This window comes from Natator depressus, chromosome 2 (genome assembly GCF_965152275.1).
Source record: "Natator depressus isolate rNatDep1 chromosome 2, rNatDep2.hap1, whole genome shotgun sequence".
In the NCBI taxonomy this organism is placed as follows: domain Eukaryota; kingdom Metazoa; phylum Chordata; order Testudines; family Cheloniidae; genus Natator; species Natator depressus.
Window position 1 is genome coordinate 39,092,360 of NC_134235.1, and position 21,926 is coordinate 39,114,285.

At 39.1% G+C, this 21,926-nt stretch overlaps 1 protein-coding gene across 1 annotated transcript in view; it reads right to left on the reverse strand.

Moving 5' to 3' along the window:
- The window catches only part of VPS13B (vacuolar protein sorting 13 homolog B), a 913,989-nt gene that overhangs the window by 811,957 nt on the left and 80,106 nt on the right, over positions 1-21,926 (reverse strand). The window contains exons 4-5 of the mRNA XM_074944046.1: positions 11,583-11,703; positions 328-495 (exon numbers count right to left, since the gene is read on the reverse strand). Coding sequence (XP_074800147.1) covers positions 328-495; positions 11,583-11,703 — 289 coding nt within the window. The remainder of the gene's footprint in view (positions 1-327; positions 496-11,582; positions 11,704-21,926) is intronic.

The window sequence follows — 21,926 nt, forward strand, 5'->3', positions numbered from 1 at the left end:
GATAACTTGATATTTTCCCCTACTGAAATGTGATGTGGCAGGTATTATTTCCCTTAACTGATGGTCCTTCTATCCCATAAAATACACTGCATGTGTTTGCATTTGCATTCAGCCTACTTAACAGTCAACATATAAAATTACCATATTGTGACCTGCAAGGTACTGGTAATGGAAAAAATAACTATGTTAAAAAAGAAAATTGAAAATATAATAGGAAGCAATTTCACTTCCAACACTTAGAAAGCTACTTGCATGAAATTTAAACTCCCATCTAAGGGATAAGAGTCCTAATACTACAGAATTTAAGACCCAAAAGTATCTACTCACCAGAGATGTCCATAAACGCACGATCCCAAAATTCATCCACTGTATAGCATTCTGCAGAAGTGATATTGACTGATAGAACAATATCATCCTCCACATACTTTAATATGAGATTGTTGATCACTATGTTGACATTGTTTACAACACGCCTAATCAAACTCTGCACATAACCTATCAAATGGAAACAAAAAGACAAACAGAATGATTCTCAGACGCTATGAGAAAGAGATGCTACTATTAATTTAATTATTACAAAAAAATAAAACAACAAATTATTTCCAAGGTGTATCTATTCCCAGTCATCAGAATACTAACCTTTCCCTAACCAAAAGCACAAGGCACATAACTTCTTTAAGACTGCATTGAGTGCTACTGAGTGGATTAGCTTCCAGCAAGTGTGGCAGAGGAAATATAAAAACAAAATTCTCATCTATTAGTATTAGGTGTTAGATTGTTATGTTGAAACCTGATGGCAAAAATTAACCTTCAAATTTAATTTTTCAGGATAGTGCAAAATTTATTTCTTTCTTTGTGTGGGGAGATCACAAAATACTGCTACAAAAAGATTTTATGTGAACATACAAAAATGACTATTTTCAAAGAAAGATAGAAATGGACTTGGAAAGAATATACAAAGTTACTAGGATACTAGTTCAAAATACATGCCTTTACATGTATTTTTCCTTCTGAATCCTTCTATAAAAAGTCACAGAACAACATCCATCTTTCTAAGTACTTTTATTACTCAATTTAAATTTTAATGACCAACATATTCATGTGCTCCTCAGTAAGAACTCTGTTAGGTATAACAGAATCAATTTCTGTCAACAACTCACACAGTTAGCACCTGCAATAAAGCCTACTGGGAAGAAACCTATTTAAATTTGTTCAACCATAACATGGCTGGAAAAACTAACTCTTTTATGCTTTCCCAGTGGAGGGTAAAAATTCTCATCTGAACAATACAGGAAAGAAATGCAATCCTATCCATGTTCAAGTTTTTCCTGTATACGGAATATATTAACAATGCCAATTAATTTATGCTGTGAAGGAAAAAACACAGATACAACTATTTAAAAATTATTATATTTTAAATTATATTACTTATGCATCACTATATTTTAAGTTATTACCTACCCATACATCAATATCATATGTAAAAACACATGCATTATATATTATGGAGACAGTGATGGTCACTATGGTTTAAATTGATTGAAAAAAGGCAGTTAAAGTTAGAACTTATTCCACTTATTATACAAAATAAAATATTGCCTTTAGAAATTCATGTCACACGTTAATGGGGTATGATTTACTTTTTAGTGTGTTTTAAATCCACCGGGGGGGGGGGGGGAGAGAAGGAGAGAACCTCACACAATCTTTAGCAATTTTTTGGGCCCCTTTCAAAGAATGTTGTTAAAACATAGCAAATGCAAACATACCACAGGTACCAATAATAATGTCTCATGTATAGGGTACACAAAGAATTTCATATTTACACAAAATATTTATTTACCTAACTTCCATAACTTTGCTCACTAATGTCAAGACATTTGATGATGGATGCCATTTTCTATGGACGGTGAAGAGAAATTTACTAAACAAGAGCAAATGTAAGATGCTTTTAACTGGGGCTGCAGATAGGATTTATAGGTCCTTCAACAAGCTGTCAAAGTAGGGCTCTCTGTGACCCAGAACAGTGCAGCAGCCTCACCCTTCTAAATAAAAGATGTAGCATTCCCGCAACCCTATGCTTTGCTCCCAGAGAACTCATCTCCCCTTTGTTGTGCCTCCCACACCACCTCCATTGATAATGCCTCATCCCTTGACCAGCTAGATACCCATACTAAATTTCATTCTTTTTTTTTTTTTAATACCATCTCATTGCCATGACACAGAATACAAGTGTTGCCAACGTGCAAGAGACAGTCAACACTCAGATCCCTGTTACAAGTTGGTACCATCTGCCCAGGATGGGGCATTATCTCTGGGAGACAGATTGCCAACATTCACTTTAATAGAGCCTTCACATTCTCAGTGAGTTCAGTTACCATATTAAGGAAAGCTGATAATATTGCTTCTAATGTGGCACTCCATTTCTTGATCCACTTTATGGAAGCTGGGATCTGCCCGCTGCACTAAATTTACAAACAAAGATTACTTTGAATTTGAGGATAATTTCTCTTTATAGATAGTTAGCATTAAAGTTGAGATTCAACTTCTATTCCAACTCTCCTTTTTCCAGTCTATCATACAAATATTGGGCTGCAATTTTCTTCATTTGATTTCATCCTAAAATGTGTGTGTGTTTTTTGGTCCACATTTGAGCAAAATTGATTAGCCATTTTCAATTTATAAAAGTACAAATTCACATACTTCCCCTATATACGTTCTTATCAGATGATTCGCATTTGCATAATTCTAAAATGGCTGAAATTGAACTCTTTGCCATGTTTCAAAACAGTTATTTTACATATCCAAATGTGGTTTTAAGATTTCCCTTGAACATATTCAGAATCAACAATATTCAATATCTGAGTATTTTTTAAAGATTTAATATGAAAGGTTGACCACACAATGTGCAATAAATCTTTCATTATATTAAAAATATTTTGAACAAGCTTAACTCCCACATAATTATTTATTTTTAGACATTTCTATTATGTTATGATCTTGCCACTATCATGAGTGTATTAAAGCATAATAAATATGATATTAAGGAGGTGAAGTATTTCTTTGGAGACTTGTGTAAGGAAACAAGATGGAATCCAGGAGGCCAAGTGAAAGCTGTCAATATTAAGCTGTGAAATTTACAGTTCTCTAATCTTACATGACCTTTTCACTAACTGAATCTGCCCTTTTGCCCTACTGTCAACCAACTACTGAAATGAACATGTAGAAGTACAAAACTTGCTGAAAAAAGCTTGTAACTGAAATTCAAAAGATGAGAAAGGGTAAAATGTACTAGTTCATCCTTGATGAACATTAGAATACAGACTAAAAAGATTTGCAGAAGGAGTTGTAGTATTATAAAGTGCTTGATTCCTGTTTACACTAAGACCACTTTAAACTGCTCTGATGGTGTAAAGGAAAAAAGTGGAAGTAAATTATACTTACATCCACACTAAAACCGCATTAAATGATTGAAGTGGTATAAAGTGGCCTTCGTGCAAATAAGAATCAGGTCCCAAAATATTTAGGCTTTTGAAAAAGTTGCAATGTGCACAGTACAAATATCAATTAGACTATATTTTATGATAAAAATTGAAATGGTCTGATTCTGATCTAACTTACACTGTTTTCTTCTGATGTAACTTTAATACATTAAATGGCGTTACTCTTGATTTGCATCAGAGAAACAGAATCAGGTTCAGCAAAACAAGTGAAATCCTTACCCTGTTAAAATCAATAGCAAAACTCCCACTGATTTCAGTAGGCTCAGGATTTCACTCATATTTAAATGTAAAATTAAAAGAGTTCTAGCTTTTTTTTATTCTGAAAATATTTAAAACAAAGCTTTTCTATTTCAAAGCCTGCTATATCTTTAGTTGTATTGTTATATTTCAAAATAATGCAAAAAAGAAAGAGTGACACTTTTTCAATTCTCTGATTTAACTCTTCACACTTACATAATGATCATTTAAATGTTTTTTCACATAAAATTCACATGCTTATGGAGAGAATATTGCCTTTCTAGTTTCATCAATATTCAGCCAGCCAAGTCTCCAATAAGCTTTAGGTGAATTATAAAGATTGATAGACTAAAGTATATTAAAATGTATAAAATTCCTAAATATGCAAGAAAATATTCACAACAGAATGCACTGAACTGTGGCAAAATTTATAAGAACCATGAAACACCATGAGGAAATTCAGAGAGCAGAAAGCTTATAAATTTAATTTTTAAAAATGTATATGGAACGTAATTTCATTTTTTTTTAAATACTGATTTCCTCTTTCCTAATATCTTAGTCATAGGGCATGTCTATACTTGCAGCTAGATTGGCACTGCTGTGATCGATGAAGCGGTGTCGATTTAGCAGGTCTGGCGAAGATCCACTAAATTAATGGCAGACGCTCTCCCGTTGACTTCTGTACTCTAGCTCCCGGAGAAGTGCAAGGTAAGTTGGAGAGAGCGCGTCTCCCGTCAAAACAGCGCAGTGTAGACACCACTGTAACTAGCCATAAGTTACGTCGACTTCAGTTATGTAACTTACGTAATTGAAGTAGCATAACTTAGGTCGACTTTCAGCTGTAGTGTAGACCAGCCCATAATGATCCCTTCTGTTCTCAGAGGTTATGGACCATACAGCAAGCAGCACTTACTGCAAGGATGTACTTCAGGTTTCTGCAATTTTGCTTCAGTAGGAATGTCTATTTCCCCTTCAGTCTCCACAAGGCAACTTTCTGGCATGATTGAGGCAATAGTTCAATCATTGTTTTTCAGCACCCTCAGAATCTGAATATGGCTTCACCACCATGGCAGCAAAGGGTAGACAGAGTCTGCAGGTATCATAATTGGCACAGAAACAGTAGCAGTGTTCCAGCTTTGTGGAGCAAGTAGTATCCCCTCCACCGATCCAAATGGAAATTCTTTAATATTCCGGCTTTATAAGCCTTTCAAAGCCAGTCAGTTTTGACATCCATGATGCTTTCTCTGTGATCCACTATAGTTTGCCTAACCACAAGGTAGTAAGATTTTCCGCTGGAGAAAACTCTGATTATGGGAATAAAAAACTGGGAAGCGTGTTCTATCAATAGTTTTCTGCAGTTTTGGTGCAAAACAATTATCAAAGTTAAAAAAAAAATCTGAAGTTGCTTTCTCTTTCATCAGTAATTAATTATTTTGCTCAAATATAAAATGAAGGAAGAACTGGACCTCACAAACTAAATAGGATCAGACTGGATGAGTGTGATGCTTCCTAGGGCTAGGCAGGGTTGTGAGGCATCTTGCTACCACCTGCCCATAGTGTGAGGAAGCCTTAACTGTGCCTGCCATGGATCAGCTTGCCAACTCCACCAGCCACAGACAATACAAGAATCATAGAATCATAGAATATCAGGGTTGGAAGGGACCCCTGAAGGTCATCTAGTCCAACCCCCTGCTCGAAGCAGGACCAATTCCCAGTTAAATTATCCCAGCCAGGGCTTTGTCAAGCCTGACCTTAAAAACCTCTAAGGAAGGAGATTCTACCACCTCCCTAGGTAACGCATTCCAGTGTTTCACCACCCTCTTAGTGAAAAAGTTTTTCCTAATATCCAATCTAAACCTCCCCCATTGCAACTTGAGACCATTACTCCTCGTTCTGTCATCTGCTACCATTGAGAACAGTCTAGAGCCATCCTCTTTGGAACCCCCTTTCAGGTAGTTGAAAGCAGCTATCAAATCCCCCCTCATTCTTCTCTTCCGCAGACTAAACAATCCCAGCTCCCTCAGCCTCTCCTCATAAGTCATGTGCTCTAGACCCCTAATCATTTTTGTTGCCCTTCGCTGGACTCTCTCCAATTTATCCACATCCTTCTTGTAGTGTGGGGCCCAAAACTGGACACAGTACTCCAGATGAGGCCTCACCAGTGTCGAATAGAGGGGAACGATCACATCCCTCGATCTGCTCGCTATGCCCCTACTTATACATCCCAAAATGCCATTGGCCTTCTTGGCAACAAGGGCACACTGTTGACTCATATCCAGCTTCTCGTCCACTGTCACCCCCAGGTCCTTTTCTGCAGAACTGCTGCCCAGCCATTCGGTCCCTAGTCTGTAGCGGTGCATTGGATTCTTCCGTCCTAAGTGCAGGACCCTGCACTTATCCTTATTGAACCTCATCAGATTTCTTTTGGCCCAATCCTCCAATTTGTCTAGGTCCTTCTGTATCCTATCCCTCCCCTCCAGCGTATCTACCACTCCTCCCAGTTTAGTATCATCCGCAAATTTGCTGAGAGTGCAATCCACACCATCCTCCAGATCATTTATGAAGATATTGAACAAAACCGGCCCCAGGACCGACCCCTGGGGCACTCCACTTGACACCGGCTGCCAACTAGACATGGAGCCATTGATCACTACCCGTTGAGCCCGACAATCTAGCCAGCTTTCTACCCACCTTATAGTGCATTCATCCAGCCCATACTTCCTTAACTTGCTGACAAGAATACTGTGGGAGACCGTGTCAAAAGCTTTGCTAAAGTCAAGAAACAATACATCCACTGCTTTCCCTTCATCCACAGAACCAGTAATCTCATCATAAAAGGCGATTAGATTAGTCAGGCATGACCTTCCCTTGGTGAACCCATGCTGACTGTTCCTGATCACTTTCCTCTCATGTAAGTGCTTCAGGATTGATTCTTTGAGGACCTGCTCCATGATTTTTCCAGGGACTGAGGTGAGGCTGACTGGCCTGTAGTTCCCAGGATCCTCCTTCTTCCCTTTTTTAAAGATTGGCACTACATTAGCCTTTTTCCAGTCATCCGGGACTTCCCCCGTTCGCCACGAGTTTTCAAAGATAATGGCCAAGGGCTCTGCAATCACAGCCGCCAATTCCTTCAGCACTCTCGGATGCAACTCGTCCGGCCCCATGGACTTGTGCACGTCCAGCTTTTCTAAATAGTCCCTAACCACCTCTATCTCCACAGAGGGCTGGCCATCTCTTCCCCATTCTGTGATGCCCAGCGCAGCAGTCTGGGAGCTGACCTTGTTAGTGAAAACAGAGGCAAAAAAAGCATTGAGTACATTAGCTTTTTCCACATCCTCTGTCACTAGGTTGCCTCCCTCATTCAGTAAGGGGCCCACACTTTCCTTGGCTTTCTTCTTGTTGCCAATATACCTGAAGAAACCCTTCTTGTTACTCTTGACATCTCTTGCTAGCTGCAGCTCCAGGTGCGATTTGGCCCTCCTGATATCTTTCCTACATGCCCGAGCAATATTTTTATACTCTTCCCTGGTCATATGTCCAACCTTCCACTTCTTGTAAGCTTCTTTTTTATGTTTAAGATCCGCTAGGATTTCACCATTAAGCCAAGCTGGTCGCCTGCCATATTTACTATTCTTTCGACTCATCGGGATGGTTTGTCCCTGTAACCTCAACAGGGATTCCTTGAAATACAGCCAGCTCTCCTGGACTCCCTTCCCCTTCATGTTAGTCCCCCAGGGGATCCTGGCCATCTGTTCCCTGAGGGAGTCGAAGTCTGCTTTCCTGAAGTCCAGGGTCCGTATCCTGCTGCTTACCTTTCTTCCCTGCGTCAGGATCCTGAACTCAACCAACTCATGGTCACTGCCTCCCAGATTCCCATCCACTTTTGCTTCCCCCACTAATTCTACCCGGTTTGTGAGCAGCAGGTCAAGAAAAGCGCCCCCCCAGTTGGCTCCCCTAGCACTTGCGCCAGGAAATTGTCCCCTACGCTTTCCAAAAACTTCCTGGATTGTCTATGCACCGCTGTATTGCTCTCCCAGCAGATATCAGGAAAATTAAAGTCACCCATGAGAATCAGGGCATGCGATCTAGTAGCTTCCGTGAGTTGCCGGAAGAAAACCTCATCCACCTCATCCCCCTGGTCCGGTGGTCTATAGCAGACTCCCACCACTACATCACTCTTGTTGCACACACTTCTAAACTTAATCCAGAGACACTCAGGTTTTTCCACAGTTTCGTACCGGAGCTCTGAGCAGTCATACTGCTCCCTTACATACAGTGCTACTCCCCCACCTTTTCTGCCCTGCCTGTCCTTCCTGAACAGTTTATAACCATCCATGACTGTACTCCAGTCATGTGAGTTATCCCACCAAGTCTCTGTTATTCCAATCACGTCATAGTTCCTTGACATCACCAGGACCTCCAGTTCTCCCTGCTTGTTTCCAAGGCTTTGTGCATTTGTATATAAGCACTTGAGATAACCTGTTGATCGCCCCTCATTCCCAGTATGAGGCAGGAGCCCTCCCCTCACAGACATTCCTGCCTGTGCTTCCTCCCGGTATCCCGCTTTCCCACTTACCTCAGGGCTTTGGTCTCCTTCCCCCGGTGAACCTAGTTTAAAGCCCTCCTCACTAGGTTAGCCAGCCTGCTGGCAAAGATGCTCTTCCCTCTCTTCGTAAGATGGAGCCAGTCTCTGCCCAGCACTCCTCCTTCATGGAACACCATCCCATGGTCAAAGAATCCAAAGCCTTCTCTCCGACACCACCTGCGTAGCCATTCGTTGACTTCCACGATTCGACGGTCCCTACCCAGGCCTTTTCCTTCCACGGGGAGGATGGACGAGAAGACCACAAGAACTCCCCTCTATGCCCCACTGTCTCTTTACAGGTTAGCAATAGGCACACTCCACCTTGAGCCCTCAGGGCAAGCATTTCCCTGGAATGTTCAACCCCTGTTCCGCTCACAGCACTCACAGATTCACGGCTTCCAAAGAAACAGCGCTCCTCAGCTTACCAGTTTCACCTCAGATCACCACTCAACTTAACACACAACACTTAGATATGTTTACAGTGAAATCAAGTATACGTTTATTTAATAAAATAAATTCAAATAGCAGCAAGTATTGGAAACAAATGGTTACATATAAAGTAAAATAAATAAAAGCATTCTAAAAGCCTACACTTGAACTCGGTATTCTCATGTCTTGTAGAGTAGTGCTCACCCAAAGTTCTTGAAGAGCTCTATAATGAGAGTTGGCTGTGATCCTCCTTTCATCAGACAAGTACGTGGTCAGCTTGCCTCCCCACTGAAAGACGCTGTACGTTTCCTTGTACCCCCAGATATACCCTAATAACCTTTTGTAGTTAGTCATTAACAGGACACTGCCTGCTGTTTGTTTCATCCTGTGAATTTCTTCTCTTGTAGATTTCGCAATAGTTTCTTCTGCCTGTGGGTCAGTATGGAAATAGGCCTACACTGTGAGACATACAAAAAATGCATGACCAGACAGGGAGATAAGTGTACGTTACCTTCCACCTGAAAGGAATATGCATGCGGTGACCTGCCTTAACTCCAAGACCTTAGTATAATTTTCAGTATAAATACACAACTCCTTAAATATTATCCATACATACACTTTGCAATGATTACAATGACTAGTGGGCTATTGGCTCTCGGTAGAGTCCTCATATACCACAGTTCAGTGAACTATTATGCATATATCTGACCCAGAGCATTCCTGTTAAAACCCTATGCACCCCCTGTGCATTCTCTCACTTGGCACCATCACTACCACCACTCAGAAAGTGGTCATCTGTTGACCTTGGAAAACTGTTTCTGCCAGACTGGTGATGTCTCCCTGCAAGCTAACAGCCCTGAATTTTCTCCCACACGTGAATATTTTGTGCTGAACTCTATCAAGCAGCACTTCCTTCCAGTACATTACACCAGCCTCTGAGAAAATACTTGGGCCTTTGGGAAGCTCATGTTGAATTGAGGGATTCCAGCACTCTGGTGTGATGCTTGCTAAACACCAAAAGTAGTCTATTTACAACAGGAGATATGCTTTAATAAGAGTGAGATATATGGATTAAAGCCTACCTAGGACATAACAGCTAAATCATAGAACAAGATTCACAGTGTTTAGATTCCTATGTTGCATATCATATGGAACTTCTGAGTGACACAGAAGGTGGCTGATGCTAGATGCATAAAGAAACAAAACTGAACTTGGAGAACTTAGCTCTGCTGAAAGTCTGTCATGATGCATTCAAAGACATCAGCTCTTACTGATGCTCACTGGTAACAGTCCAAGTTGTTGAGCTCTTCACACTAATATACTGAGTGTCCGTCCCTTCACCACACCACTGACTGCGTAGAGTGTGCCTACAGACCAGAAGTGATGATGTAATTACAGATCCACAAGAGCATCAGGTTACAAAGTAACTACTGAAGCACTAAGAGAAAAACATGATAACCAGGTGTTGATGCTTCACCAAGATACTGACATGCCCAGCAAGGTGCTCACCTTAGGCAATTACAGGTTCCTGCCTGGAAAAGCACATTTCATGATGCAATTGTTCTTGGAGAAATGCCCCTCTTGGAGGGTCTACGCTCCATATGATGCCTGTGTTCCAAAAAGCATGCCTCCAGAGCACCTGTATCCCGAAGATTCTCACAGAAACCGATATTCCAACGTGCCAAAACCATCACTGAGGAACTGATGATTTCCCGCACAAGGCTTCTGTGGGTTGGGTCAGAATAACTAGGTCTCGGAACCTCATGATGTGGAGATGGGACACAATGAGCCAAGATGGACAAACTCTACTACCACTGAGTTGAAGTGCTGCCCAGGTAGAGATGTGTACCAAAACTCCTGCATATCCAAGTCACTGAAGTTCCAGACTTCCTTCAACACCAATAATTTATCAAGGCAAACAAATCAAAGCAGTCTTTAAACTCTTGGCTCTAACACAGTGTCCATGTACCAAAGTGAGCCAAAACAATATACAATAGAATCATAAAAATGTAGGGCCAGAAGGGACCTCAAGAAATCATCTAGTCCATTTCTACACACTGAGGCAGGATGATCCTCGTGCTATCTAGGCTTGTATCCCTTGATATATTCCCTAACACAAAGTGCTCTGCACACAAACTTTAATGTCCTCTCCCAAGGTCAGATTAATGAGACAACTGCTAACTTGAGCCTTCTGCTACTTTGACGTGGTAGAGAAAGGCCTCATCAACTCTGAAGGCCCAGAATAATAATGTCCAAAAAAAGACCCTAAAAAACTGTAGTGCCCTAGACCTAGATCAAGAAGTTTGCCAGAAAGAAAAATACCACAAGGAAAACATCCAATGCTATGTGCACAAAAGAGGATGATTTCTTAAATTCACATTAGCACACACTGAAAACCTTGTAAGAAGACAAAGAAAATAAGATATTGAGATAAGCTTCTCAACTTTTATCATCCTGAACACACAGATGTACATCAGCCAAAATTACTGGAAAAACTAGAAAGTGCTATTCCTTGTGCAAAGGCCTACGAGGAATTAGCAGGAAAAGATTTGTCTTTTCTTTAAGTTAAAGTTTTATTTTAATTTAGCTGTGTTTTGGAATACTGCTAGATCCTTTTCACCTCAGAGTAACTTGTGGATGGTCAGCACTTCTGAAACATCAGGCTACTATTAGGTGCCTAAATATATTTAATGCACCTAACTTTAAGCACACAGATTTGAAAATTTGGGCCCAAGTTAATAAACCTTTAACCTATTTTATTTAGAAAATCCATATAAAGCATACAAATAAACAATTACAATCCAGTTCATGAAAGGTATGTTGTACATTACCTGGCGGTAAATCAGGATCAGAAGGAGCAGTTTGCTGGATTCGTCGTGGTTTCACTGTTGATTTTGCACTCTCTATGGTACTGCGGTTTGTTGAACTGGAACCACTGCTTTCATGGTCTTCCTGGAAATCAAACAAATATTAATCTGAATTATTCAAAGAAGAAAAAAATTAACTGAAGAGCAGCTGAATGTAAGGGATTTATGATTGCTAGATTTGATAAATATAATATTTTTGCCAGTATTGTTCCTTGTACATTACAGTTTGTGTTTAACCATAAATTACACAGTAATTTGGGATTAACTAGAAAGCAAAAAACAGATGATTTGAAATGCAAATAAAAAAGAGTATCAATCCAATATTTAATTGATTGGTTTTGTTTTAGCAAAAGTCACACATTGTAGTGATGACCGTAATTAGCTGCAATTCAGACAAAACGTTCCTGAAAAAATCAAAGAAAAAACCCTACAGACTATAAAAATAAATGTGAGAAACACTATCCACCTTTATCGGATTAGCCTAAGTGTTTGCTCATGAAACAATCTTGAACAGTTCCAACATGTCAGAGTCATGTCCTTTCTACCACAGTTAATTAAAGCTGCCTCATGAAGCAAGACATTCTCTCAGACCCTTAAAACAGCAAATACTGCCCTAAAATAGATAAACAAACCTGAAGTAACTGCTCATCTTTAAGCTTATATGTAGCTTATAAGCTTATAAGCTTATATGACTGATTTACCTTCAGCACTTTGGCAACAGAAAACATGGCTCACTCATAAAATAACTGAGTTAAAAATGTATGTTAAATGATAAATACTTGCAACATAGAAAATTCACGCACACAAAACTTAGCTATGTGGAGTTAGGGTTGCAATGGCTCAACTATTGTGTCGTGTTCCCTGTGCCCTTCCAGAATGTGCATTTATCATCAAAACTCATGTTTAGAAAACCAATACATTATGGTTAATGCCTTATCATAAGAATACTAATATTACAAGAAGAAAAAAAAACCTTAATTCTGCTGCCTGTGATCCCTGCCCCGAGGTTCCCTTAGGGAGATCAGGGTACTTTACCCACTCTTAAACCTTTTTATCTGATGTGAACTCAGCCTACCAGCAGCAAGTATGTCCTGGATCATAATGCTGCCCAGATCACAAGGGTTGCTGGAGTGTATGAACACAAGTCCTGTTAAGAAACTATAATGGGCAATAAAAGTGGCAGTGTTTTATGGAGAGGTGACATTCCTAGTTCCTGTTGGCATTCCTGCTACAACACAGTTAAAATTGCGTGGTTATGTTGTGTGAGAAGTGTCATCTTCAGTCTGTATTTCTGGATTTTCTAACATTTCTTGTTTAATGTTCTTGTAAGAATTACATGAGGGGATCTTAACCCCGTATTTCTTGGCTTTTCAAGGTTTCCTCAGACAACATGAAAAGCATGTCCAACTTATGAAAAGGTCTGTCTCTAAACAAAACTTAAAGAGATGTAAAGACATTCAAGGAAATGCCACAACCTTTCCATTTCATATTTGGAAGAGGGAGAAAAACTATTTATGTCAATTTCCCTGATTGACACAAAATGGAGATAACATTTCAGGAAGAAAGGAAGAGATAATATTTACCAAACACCTTGGTCTGGAAGAAGACTAAATACACGACAAAACATAAAATCAACAACTAGCATACTGACCCATCTAAATAAGGAGGACAAGTAAGAATATGCCTTTTACAGAAAAAATGAATCCCAAATGCTAAAAGGGCAGAAGAGAAAGCCTAGTAACAAATAAAACTTAAGATATCACCGTGACGCTCTCCAACAGTAGTCAGGGCTGAGACACACCTCACCACCACCCACCCCTAGAGTGAAGCAGATTTGCCTAGTGCCTGCTCTAGCTCAGCTCCCTGAAACTAACAGTCTCTGGTCACTGATAAGTACTGTCTTCCAGGACTCCACAGAGCTCACCCTCTCTTGTGCAGACTAGAGACAATCGTATCCAGCCCGTCACTGGACACTCCCAGAAATAACCAGGTACGCCTGTCTCTGAAGAGACAGTGTACACACAGCTTGACTGGCAAAACTCGGGATTAGGTCCCTTATAACAACACAGCACCAGAATCTACTTATAGTGAAAACAAATAAATCTTAATCTTTGTAAATAAACTTAAGAGCTAGTGAGCAAAGATAACAAACAACAGGTTACATGTAAAACAAAAGGTATAAAATGCTTCCCTTAGGGTCCAAGCTTAGTTAAATCCTTGTCTAAAGCAGTGGTTCCCAAACTTGTTCCGCCGCTTGTGCAGGGAAAGCCCCTGGCGGGCCGGGCCAGTTTGTTTACCTGCCGCGTCCGCCGGTTCGGCCTGGAGCAGCGAACTGCGGCCACTGGGAGCCGCAATCGGCCAAACATGTGGACACGACAGGTAAACAAACCAGCCTGGCCCGCCAGGGCTTTCCCTGCACAAGCAGCGGAACAAGTTTGCGAACCACTGGTCGAAAGCAATGTCTCACCTAAAGCAACTTCCCAACGTCACTAGCCCTCATGGCCAGGATGCAACTTTCATGAATGCCAAAAGCACCGTCCTCTTTACTTCCCCGGTGAAGGACAAGAGGCCTTGTTCCTTCCTCTTATAGCTCAATAAATCGTTGAAATACTCCTTTTGAAGTGTACTTCTAGATAAGACTCTTCTCCCCTGTGGCTGGTTCTCTGGTGTGCTCCCCAATGCTGGTTTCACATTCCCCCCCCCCCCCCCACATACACACACAAACCCCTTCACCCCTCCCCCAGTCAACCTGTTTTTTCTGTTGGCTCCACATGCAAATGGGGCTTCCATTGTGTTGCCTTATAGTCCTTAATTTACATCAGAGACAGAGATAAGAGTCTGGCAGAAGACCTGTTTGTCCCCTTTGCCTTGTTACAGAATTTAAAACGTAATTTCAGTGTGTATATATATATATACATACATACATACATACATACACACACACACACTTTCTTATATATTGTCAGTACATATGTCAAGGTTTCTTCCCCACTCTGAACTCTACGGTACAGATATGGGGACATGCATGATAACCTCCTAAGCTTACTTTTACCAGCTTAGGTTAAAACTTCCCCAAGGTACAGACTATTTTACCCTTTGCCCTTGGACTTCCACTGCCACCACCGAACGTTTATCTGGGTTTATTTATTAGGAAAGCGTTGTTTGGAAACGTCTTTCCCCCCAAAATCCTCCCAACCCTTGCACTCCACTTCCTGGGGAAGGTTTGGTAAAAATCCTCACCAATTTGCATAGGTGACCACAGACCCAAACCCTTGGATCTTAAGAACAATGCAAAAGCAATCAGTTTCTGAAAAGAAGAATTTTAAAATAGAAGTAAAAAGTAAAAAAGAATCACCTCTGTAAAATCAGGATGGTAAATACCTTACAGGGTAATTAGATTCAAAACATAGAGAATCCCTCTAGGCAAAACCTCAAGTTACAAAAAGACAGGTTTCAGAGTAACAGCCGTGTTAGTCTGTATTCGCAAAAAGAAAAGGAGTACTTGTGGCACCTTAGAGACTAACCAATTTATTTGAGCATGAGCTTTCGTGAGCTACAGCTCACTTCATCGGATGCAAGTGAGCTGTAGCTCACGAAAGCTCATGCTCAAATAAATTGGTTAGTCTCTAAGGTGCCACAAGTACTCCTTTTCAAGTTACAAAAAGACACACAGACAGGAATATCCATTCTACTCAGCACAGCTTAATTTCTCACCCATTTAAAGAAATCATAATCTAATGCATATCTAGCTAAATTACTTACTAAGCTCTAAGACTCCATTCCTGTTCTGTCCCCGACAAAAGCATCACACAGACAGACACAGACCCTTTGTTTTTCTCCCTCCTCCCAGCTTTTGAAAGTATCTTCTCTCTTCATTGGTCATTTTGGTCAGGTGCCAGCGAGGTTATCCTAGCTTCTTAACCCTTTACAGGTGAAAGGATTTCTCCTCTGGCCAGGAGGGATTTTAAAGGTGTTTACCCTTCCCTTTATATTTATGACAACATACATTTCACAGTGATATTAATGACTAGTGTGTCATCAGCTTTCATTTGATATCTTATAGGCCACTTTTTGGATAAGTGCAGCAAAAGCAATGTGTTGGGTACAGTGAGTTTGTCAGGCCTGATAGGAGTTGCTGACCCAGAGTGGCGAACCCTTTGCAAGCTGGCACTAACAGCCCTCTGTATCTCAACAGAGTAGCCAACTGTTTTCTAGCTGGCACCAATGGATCTCTGTGTCGCAAACACAAAAGATATTCTAAATGTGGGAAAATAGGAGAGAATAATAAAATAAATTTTCTCGAATCTTATTAATACGACATATGATCCTACTACCTTGCACCTTCCTCATGGCCTACAAAAGGATAGAAACTTGAACTATCAGAAGCTTATGAGCAAGGTCCTGATTTCTTCAAAATCTCAAACTTTCTGCTGAAGAATTAGAGGTCACTATAGTGTCTACCCTCCGAGCATCTTATCAGTGAAGAAAAAAGTTTCCCAAATCCTTCTGGAAACTAGGAATGTGCACAATTTGAAGATCTACTTCTATATGCTTTTCAGAGTGAGACTTCACAGATGTTTTGGCAGGTCTGGATGTGGCACTTCTCTTAACAGCTTTGAGAAAATGAGAAAGCATAGAACTCTTGATGGCAGCTGGATCCTGTTTTTTGTACAGTGCTCATTGCAGCCATGATGGCCCAACTAGGATGACAAAGACTGCCTTTCTCAATCCTCCAAGGATTTTTATGAATAAGTGACACCAAAGGGGAATGCAAAAAACACACTTGTTTCCAGGAAATACAGAATTTACAATGGCTCCCAGCTGAGTTTCAGATTTCTTTAGAGTTGAGATTGCGCATGCAGAAATTACAAGTCATCTTCTGTTGATCTTAAATTAGGATTAACTGGTCATTTGGGTGATATGGGACCTCATCTTTTTATATAATTGATCAGTAATGGCTGATCAATCATATAAACAACTAAGGAATGTTGCTGGTATTGTCTGGGATTATGTTCCAGCGATTCTGGACAAAATTAGAAGATAGGAATCAACTGGTGATTATGGATAATAGAGCATCTCACCAAGATTTTGTTTTAACACCTGTTGTTCAGCACCTCAAAATATTGTAGCGTCTCATCAGTACAATATTGTTCTTTTGTCCATGGACCTTACAAATGAAATTTCTGATTTGGAAGGATACCTGAGCAATAATGACACTTGGATACACCTGCCCTCTCACATCCTCAACACTGAGAAGACAAAAGTTTTGCTGTTAGATAGAGATCTTTTATAACAGGAAGCTTGCTCATCTCCTTCACTTGTAGAGGACAATTTATTCATAGATTTCAAGTTAAGAATTTTGGCATTATTTTGACCATGCCCTTTCCTAAGAAAACTGTGTTTTAGATTCTGTACAAAAGTGTTTTTCTGATGAATCACTGCATTTTTAGTTATCTTTTGATCTTGCCAAAGCAACAGATGCGCTGGTGACCACACAGCTCAATAAGCATGATCCCCTCTTTGCTTAGCATGTGGTAGAGTCATTGTCACTTACCATTTACACAGAATGTTTTGGAAGGACTCATTACTGATATGAATCATTACGATCATATTATGCTTGCCCTGTGATAGTTATGTTGGTTACCAGTAAAAAAACAGATTGTCTTTAAATTAGCATTACCTCTTTTTAAACCACACATGGTGTTGATACTAGCTACATTCAAATTCTACTTTTTCAGCCTTGTACTAACCAGTGCACACTCACAAACCACCTGTCATACAAGGATCCCATCAGCACATGCAAAGTCTGCTGGCAATTGCACTTTTGCAACATGACTCCTACACAACACAGAATTTGCTTATGCCTAAATCAGTCTCATTTCATTCCTCTCCATTTATAAAAAGTTCTGTAAAGCTTTTTTCATCCTGTAAGGTTTATTTTTTAAGGAAAAAGACCTTTGTTTCTGAATAAGCTTCAATTTCAATCTTTTTTTTATTTAAATGGATCCCGTCATTTGTTGTTTGAATTAAAAATGTTAAGATTCTGAGATTATTATATTTTTGTTATATTGCATTTGTTTTTAATTTTATTACTTACTGAGCAATTAGTCTTTGCTGAGAGGGGAACAGTCTGCAATAGTTTGTTTAGTGTGTTGGATCTAACAGGGTAGTCAAAATAATATCTACATGCTCCAGGATGGTGACAAAAATAATACACAAGCACCACCCTAGGAAACATAACTATGCATTACTATTAATAAGGAAATTCTAACGGAACACTCACAATTTTATTCCCACCTATGTGAACACTTGTAACAATATGTATCTAGCTACAGCTTAAAAACAGCTCAATCACAGAATCATAGAATATCAGGGTTGGAAGGGACCTCAGGAGGTCATCAAGTCCAACCCCTGCTCGAAGCAGGGCCATTCCCCAACTAAATCATCCCCGCCACGACTTTGTCAAGCCTGACCTTAAAAACCTCTAAGGAAGGAGATTCCACCACCTCCCTAGGTAACCCATTCCAATGCTTCACCACTCTCCTAGTGAAAAAGTTTTTCCTAATATCTAATCTGATATCCAACATGATACAATAGTTTTTGTACCCAACATGATACAGTTAGTTTTTCCTAATATCCAACATAATACAATGATGTTTGAAAGTACTACTATATTTAGTGCTAGCTAATATGCACTCGTTTCCTTAAACTACACAATTATCCAACAGTTTCTGTATAGCATGTATTATTTTTTAAAAAAATACACATTTTTTCTTGCACAACAGCTACTGATATTTTATAAAATAAATGTCATACTCTAATTACTAGATGACAACTACTCTGGCCATGACCTTACAGGAACTAGATTCCTATTTAGTTCTACTTACATTCAAAAAAGTTCTGTAGTTATACACTTCTGCTCAATGTTAACTTTAAAAGCATGCTATTAATTTTTCAAACATGTGGCTGTCTAATCTACCCAGAAGTAAAACACGTTCATTAAAGAGAAAACGTTCCAAGTGAACTGCCAAAACTAGCATAATTATGAAAATATTTAACACTGAAACCAACTGAAATCACATACTGTATATAGATTACAGTGATGTCATAATAAACATCACAGCCAAAATGCACTAAAACTACTGCAGTCTAATAAATCTAGCTCACACCACATGACAAACATTTTAAAGTTAAAGAAACACTTTTTAAAAAATATATATTTCTAAAATATCATTAGCTGCAAAGTTTAGTAAACTGCATTTGCATTTTGATAATGGGAATGATTGCAAATATAGTTATAACAATAGCTATCTAAATTATAAAAAGACAAAAGTGTATTTTAAGTGCTGATCTTTACAGAGAAACACAATAATTATTTACTAAAAATATTTTGTGAAATAACTATGCAATAACTTATAATGCTGGCCTTTAACAATAATTTAGGTTTGCTTTCAATACTGGACATAATAAAGAGCATCTTTAGTGTAAATAAAGAAGATATCTATTTTCTTCCTAAACACAAATAAACTGGGCATACTTATATAATTAGAAAGTAAATATATGGAAAATTATTATTTCCTATCTTCTCCTCCATTCAAGCACCAGAGTATGTAATCTACTCAAGTTGTTCTTGTCCTAACCTGGCTGGTGATCTTACAAGTCCCATGCATATAGTCCTCACATGCATAAAGTTACTCACATTCATAAACATTTTCAGAATCTGGCCTCCCCCGTACCACCCACAAGCTCTTCAGAGAAGGGACCTCATTTTAATGTTTTGTAAAGTACCACGTGCACCTCTAATGCTGTGTAAGTAATAAGTAAAATATCCATGAGATATATTTAATAAATTAAGATTAATGTTCTGTCAAAGTTGACTTGAAATATTTGATAAATAAAATGGCTATTGCCATTTTGTCAAATACAAGCCATATTTGACAGCGTCAGAATATGTGCTCTGAATTTTACTATAACCTTTTCCCAATAGTCTATTATATATTTTAATAAAACAGACAACTCTTTTGCTTTAATTTTAGAAGATTTTTTTTTCCATTTTAAAACATGCTTCACAACACAAGCTTTGTTTAATTTGCAAGACTTCCAAGATGTCTAGTGAGAATACTTCATGGGAGAAGAATGTTTTCTCATGGGGATCACATGATTATTTCTGCAAATATTGGCCTATGCTCTCAAGAAACCAAGTAAAAACGTCATTTCTTTAAAATAGGGGGAATCGTGGTAAAAAATCAATTCCAGTTGTGTATTACACTGCAAAATCATACTGACACAGTCTGTCTAGCTACTTTACAGAAACCTTCTTGCACACTTATATGGGTAGGTTGTTTCAAGTTACTGTTTTGACTCTCTCCCTCCTCCACCCCCCAACAAATTTCTCCCTCATCCTCTTGCTACTCTTCCAGTTATTATTCCTAGAAAAATAAATCTAATTTACTTTCCAGACTACTTGCAGAAACCCAAAATGATGAACCCAGTTCCTATTTATGGAAGGAAGGTTGGTGCTCCACAAAATAGCTTCCAATGATAGGGGTATGTTAAAATTAAACACTCTTACCCATGGGAAGTTCAGCAAAGAATCATTTCAAGATCTGTTACAAATCTATGTCAAACTGGTTGTGACCTGCAGGATTTCACTGCAGAAAAAAATATAGTGGTGGTATTGTCTCCTACAGAATACTACCATATATGCGTCAAAATGTAGATGCATGTATACAAAAAATACATTAATAGAGCACTTTATTGCCAGCAGATCGATGGACATGATCGTTCCCCTCTATTCGACATTGGTGAGGCCCCATCTGGAGTACTGTGTCCAGTCCAAGAAGGATGTGGAAAAATTGGAAAAAGTCCAGTGGAGGGCAACAAAAATTATTAGGGGACTGGAACACATGACTTATGAGGAGAGGCTGAGGGAACTGGGATTGTTTAGTCTGTGGAAGAGAAGAATGAGGGGGCATTTGATAGCTGCTTTCAACTACCTGAAAGGGGGTTCCAAAGAGGATGGATCTAGACTGTTCTCAGTGGTAGCAGATGACAGAATGAGGACTAGTGATCTCAAGTTGCAGTGGGGGAGGTTTAGGTTGGATATTAGGAAAAACTTTTTCACTAGGAGGGTGGTGAAACACTGGAATGCGTTACCTAGGGAGGTGGTGGAATCTCCTTCCTTAGAAGTTTTTAAGGTCAGGCTTGACAAAGCCGTGGCGGGGATAATTTAGTTGGGGATTGGTCCTGCTTTGAGCAGGGGGTTGGACTAGATGACCCCCTGAGGTCCTTTCCAACCCTGATATTCTATGATTCTATTATTACACCCTTGCAAAATTTTAACTGACCACTCTTCTAAGGTGAATACTTATTTGAATAAAATATCTCTTTTCCCCCTATTAAAGGTAAAAGGCATGCAAACAGATTTTGCAAAGCTGCTTTATTGGGAATAGATACTGAAGTCAAACTAAACCTTGAAAAATGCAGACTAAATTTTACTACTGCTCTAATGAAAAGCAATATAAACAAGTAAAAACAGTGGATATAGAAAATTAATTTGCTTTGATCTGTTTGATATAAACTTAACTGCTGTAAAACTTGAGCTCTGGGGAACTTTAACAGCAGTCTGACTATTGGAAGTTAACAAATAATAGAATGAAATATGAAAAAGCTAACAGATAACAGAATGAAATATGATTGTTATGTAAACAATATGGTTAAAAAGATGGCAATATTTATGACATAATATTGACAAAATTAGGATCATGTAGCCTGAAATTAAAAGAGTTAATGTTACTCAAAACTCTAACAAACATAGCATCTTTCAAAATTCTAATGAATATAGCATCTTTTATCTTGAAGGGTTCCAAAATGATTTAGAGATTGTATGCCAACACTGAAATTCTGTCCCAAGAGTGGTTGTATGTGGCATCAGTTTTGCCTACAACAGTAATAATGGTTTGTTTGAAGGGGAAAAAGAGAACATCTTTAACTGACAGTGCAGGGGGAACTTTAAGGAAATAGAAAATAATTATCCAGGCTGGAATTTGGCCACTGGGAAATTACTATTGTGAGGTCATGAATTAGAATTTATCCCGATGCCAGAGTTAGATTGTTTATGACAGCATATTTTCTTGCACTATTATTACCCAGTCTAGTTTTAAATCTCTTCCAGTAGATGTTTTAGGTACCCATACTGATTTTAGAGCTATCGAGTTGCCTTTAATAAAAAGAGATGTTGCTGACTCACCTGCACACCAAGACAGAAGTGACATAGTAACTCGTGAATGGCTGCTTTTCTCTCCATGA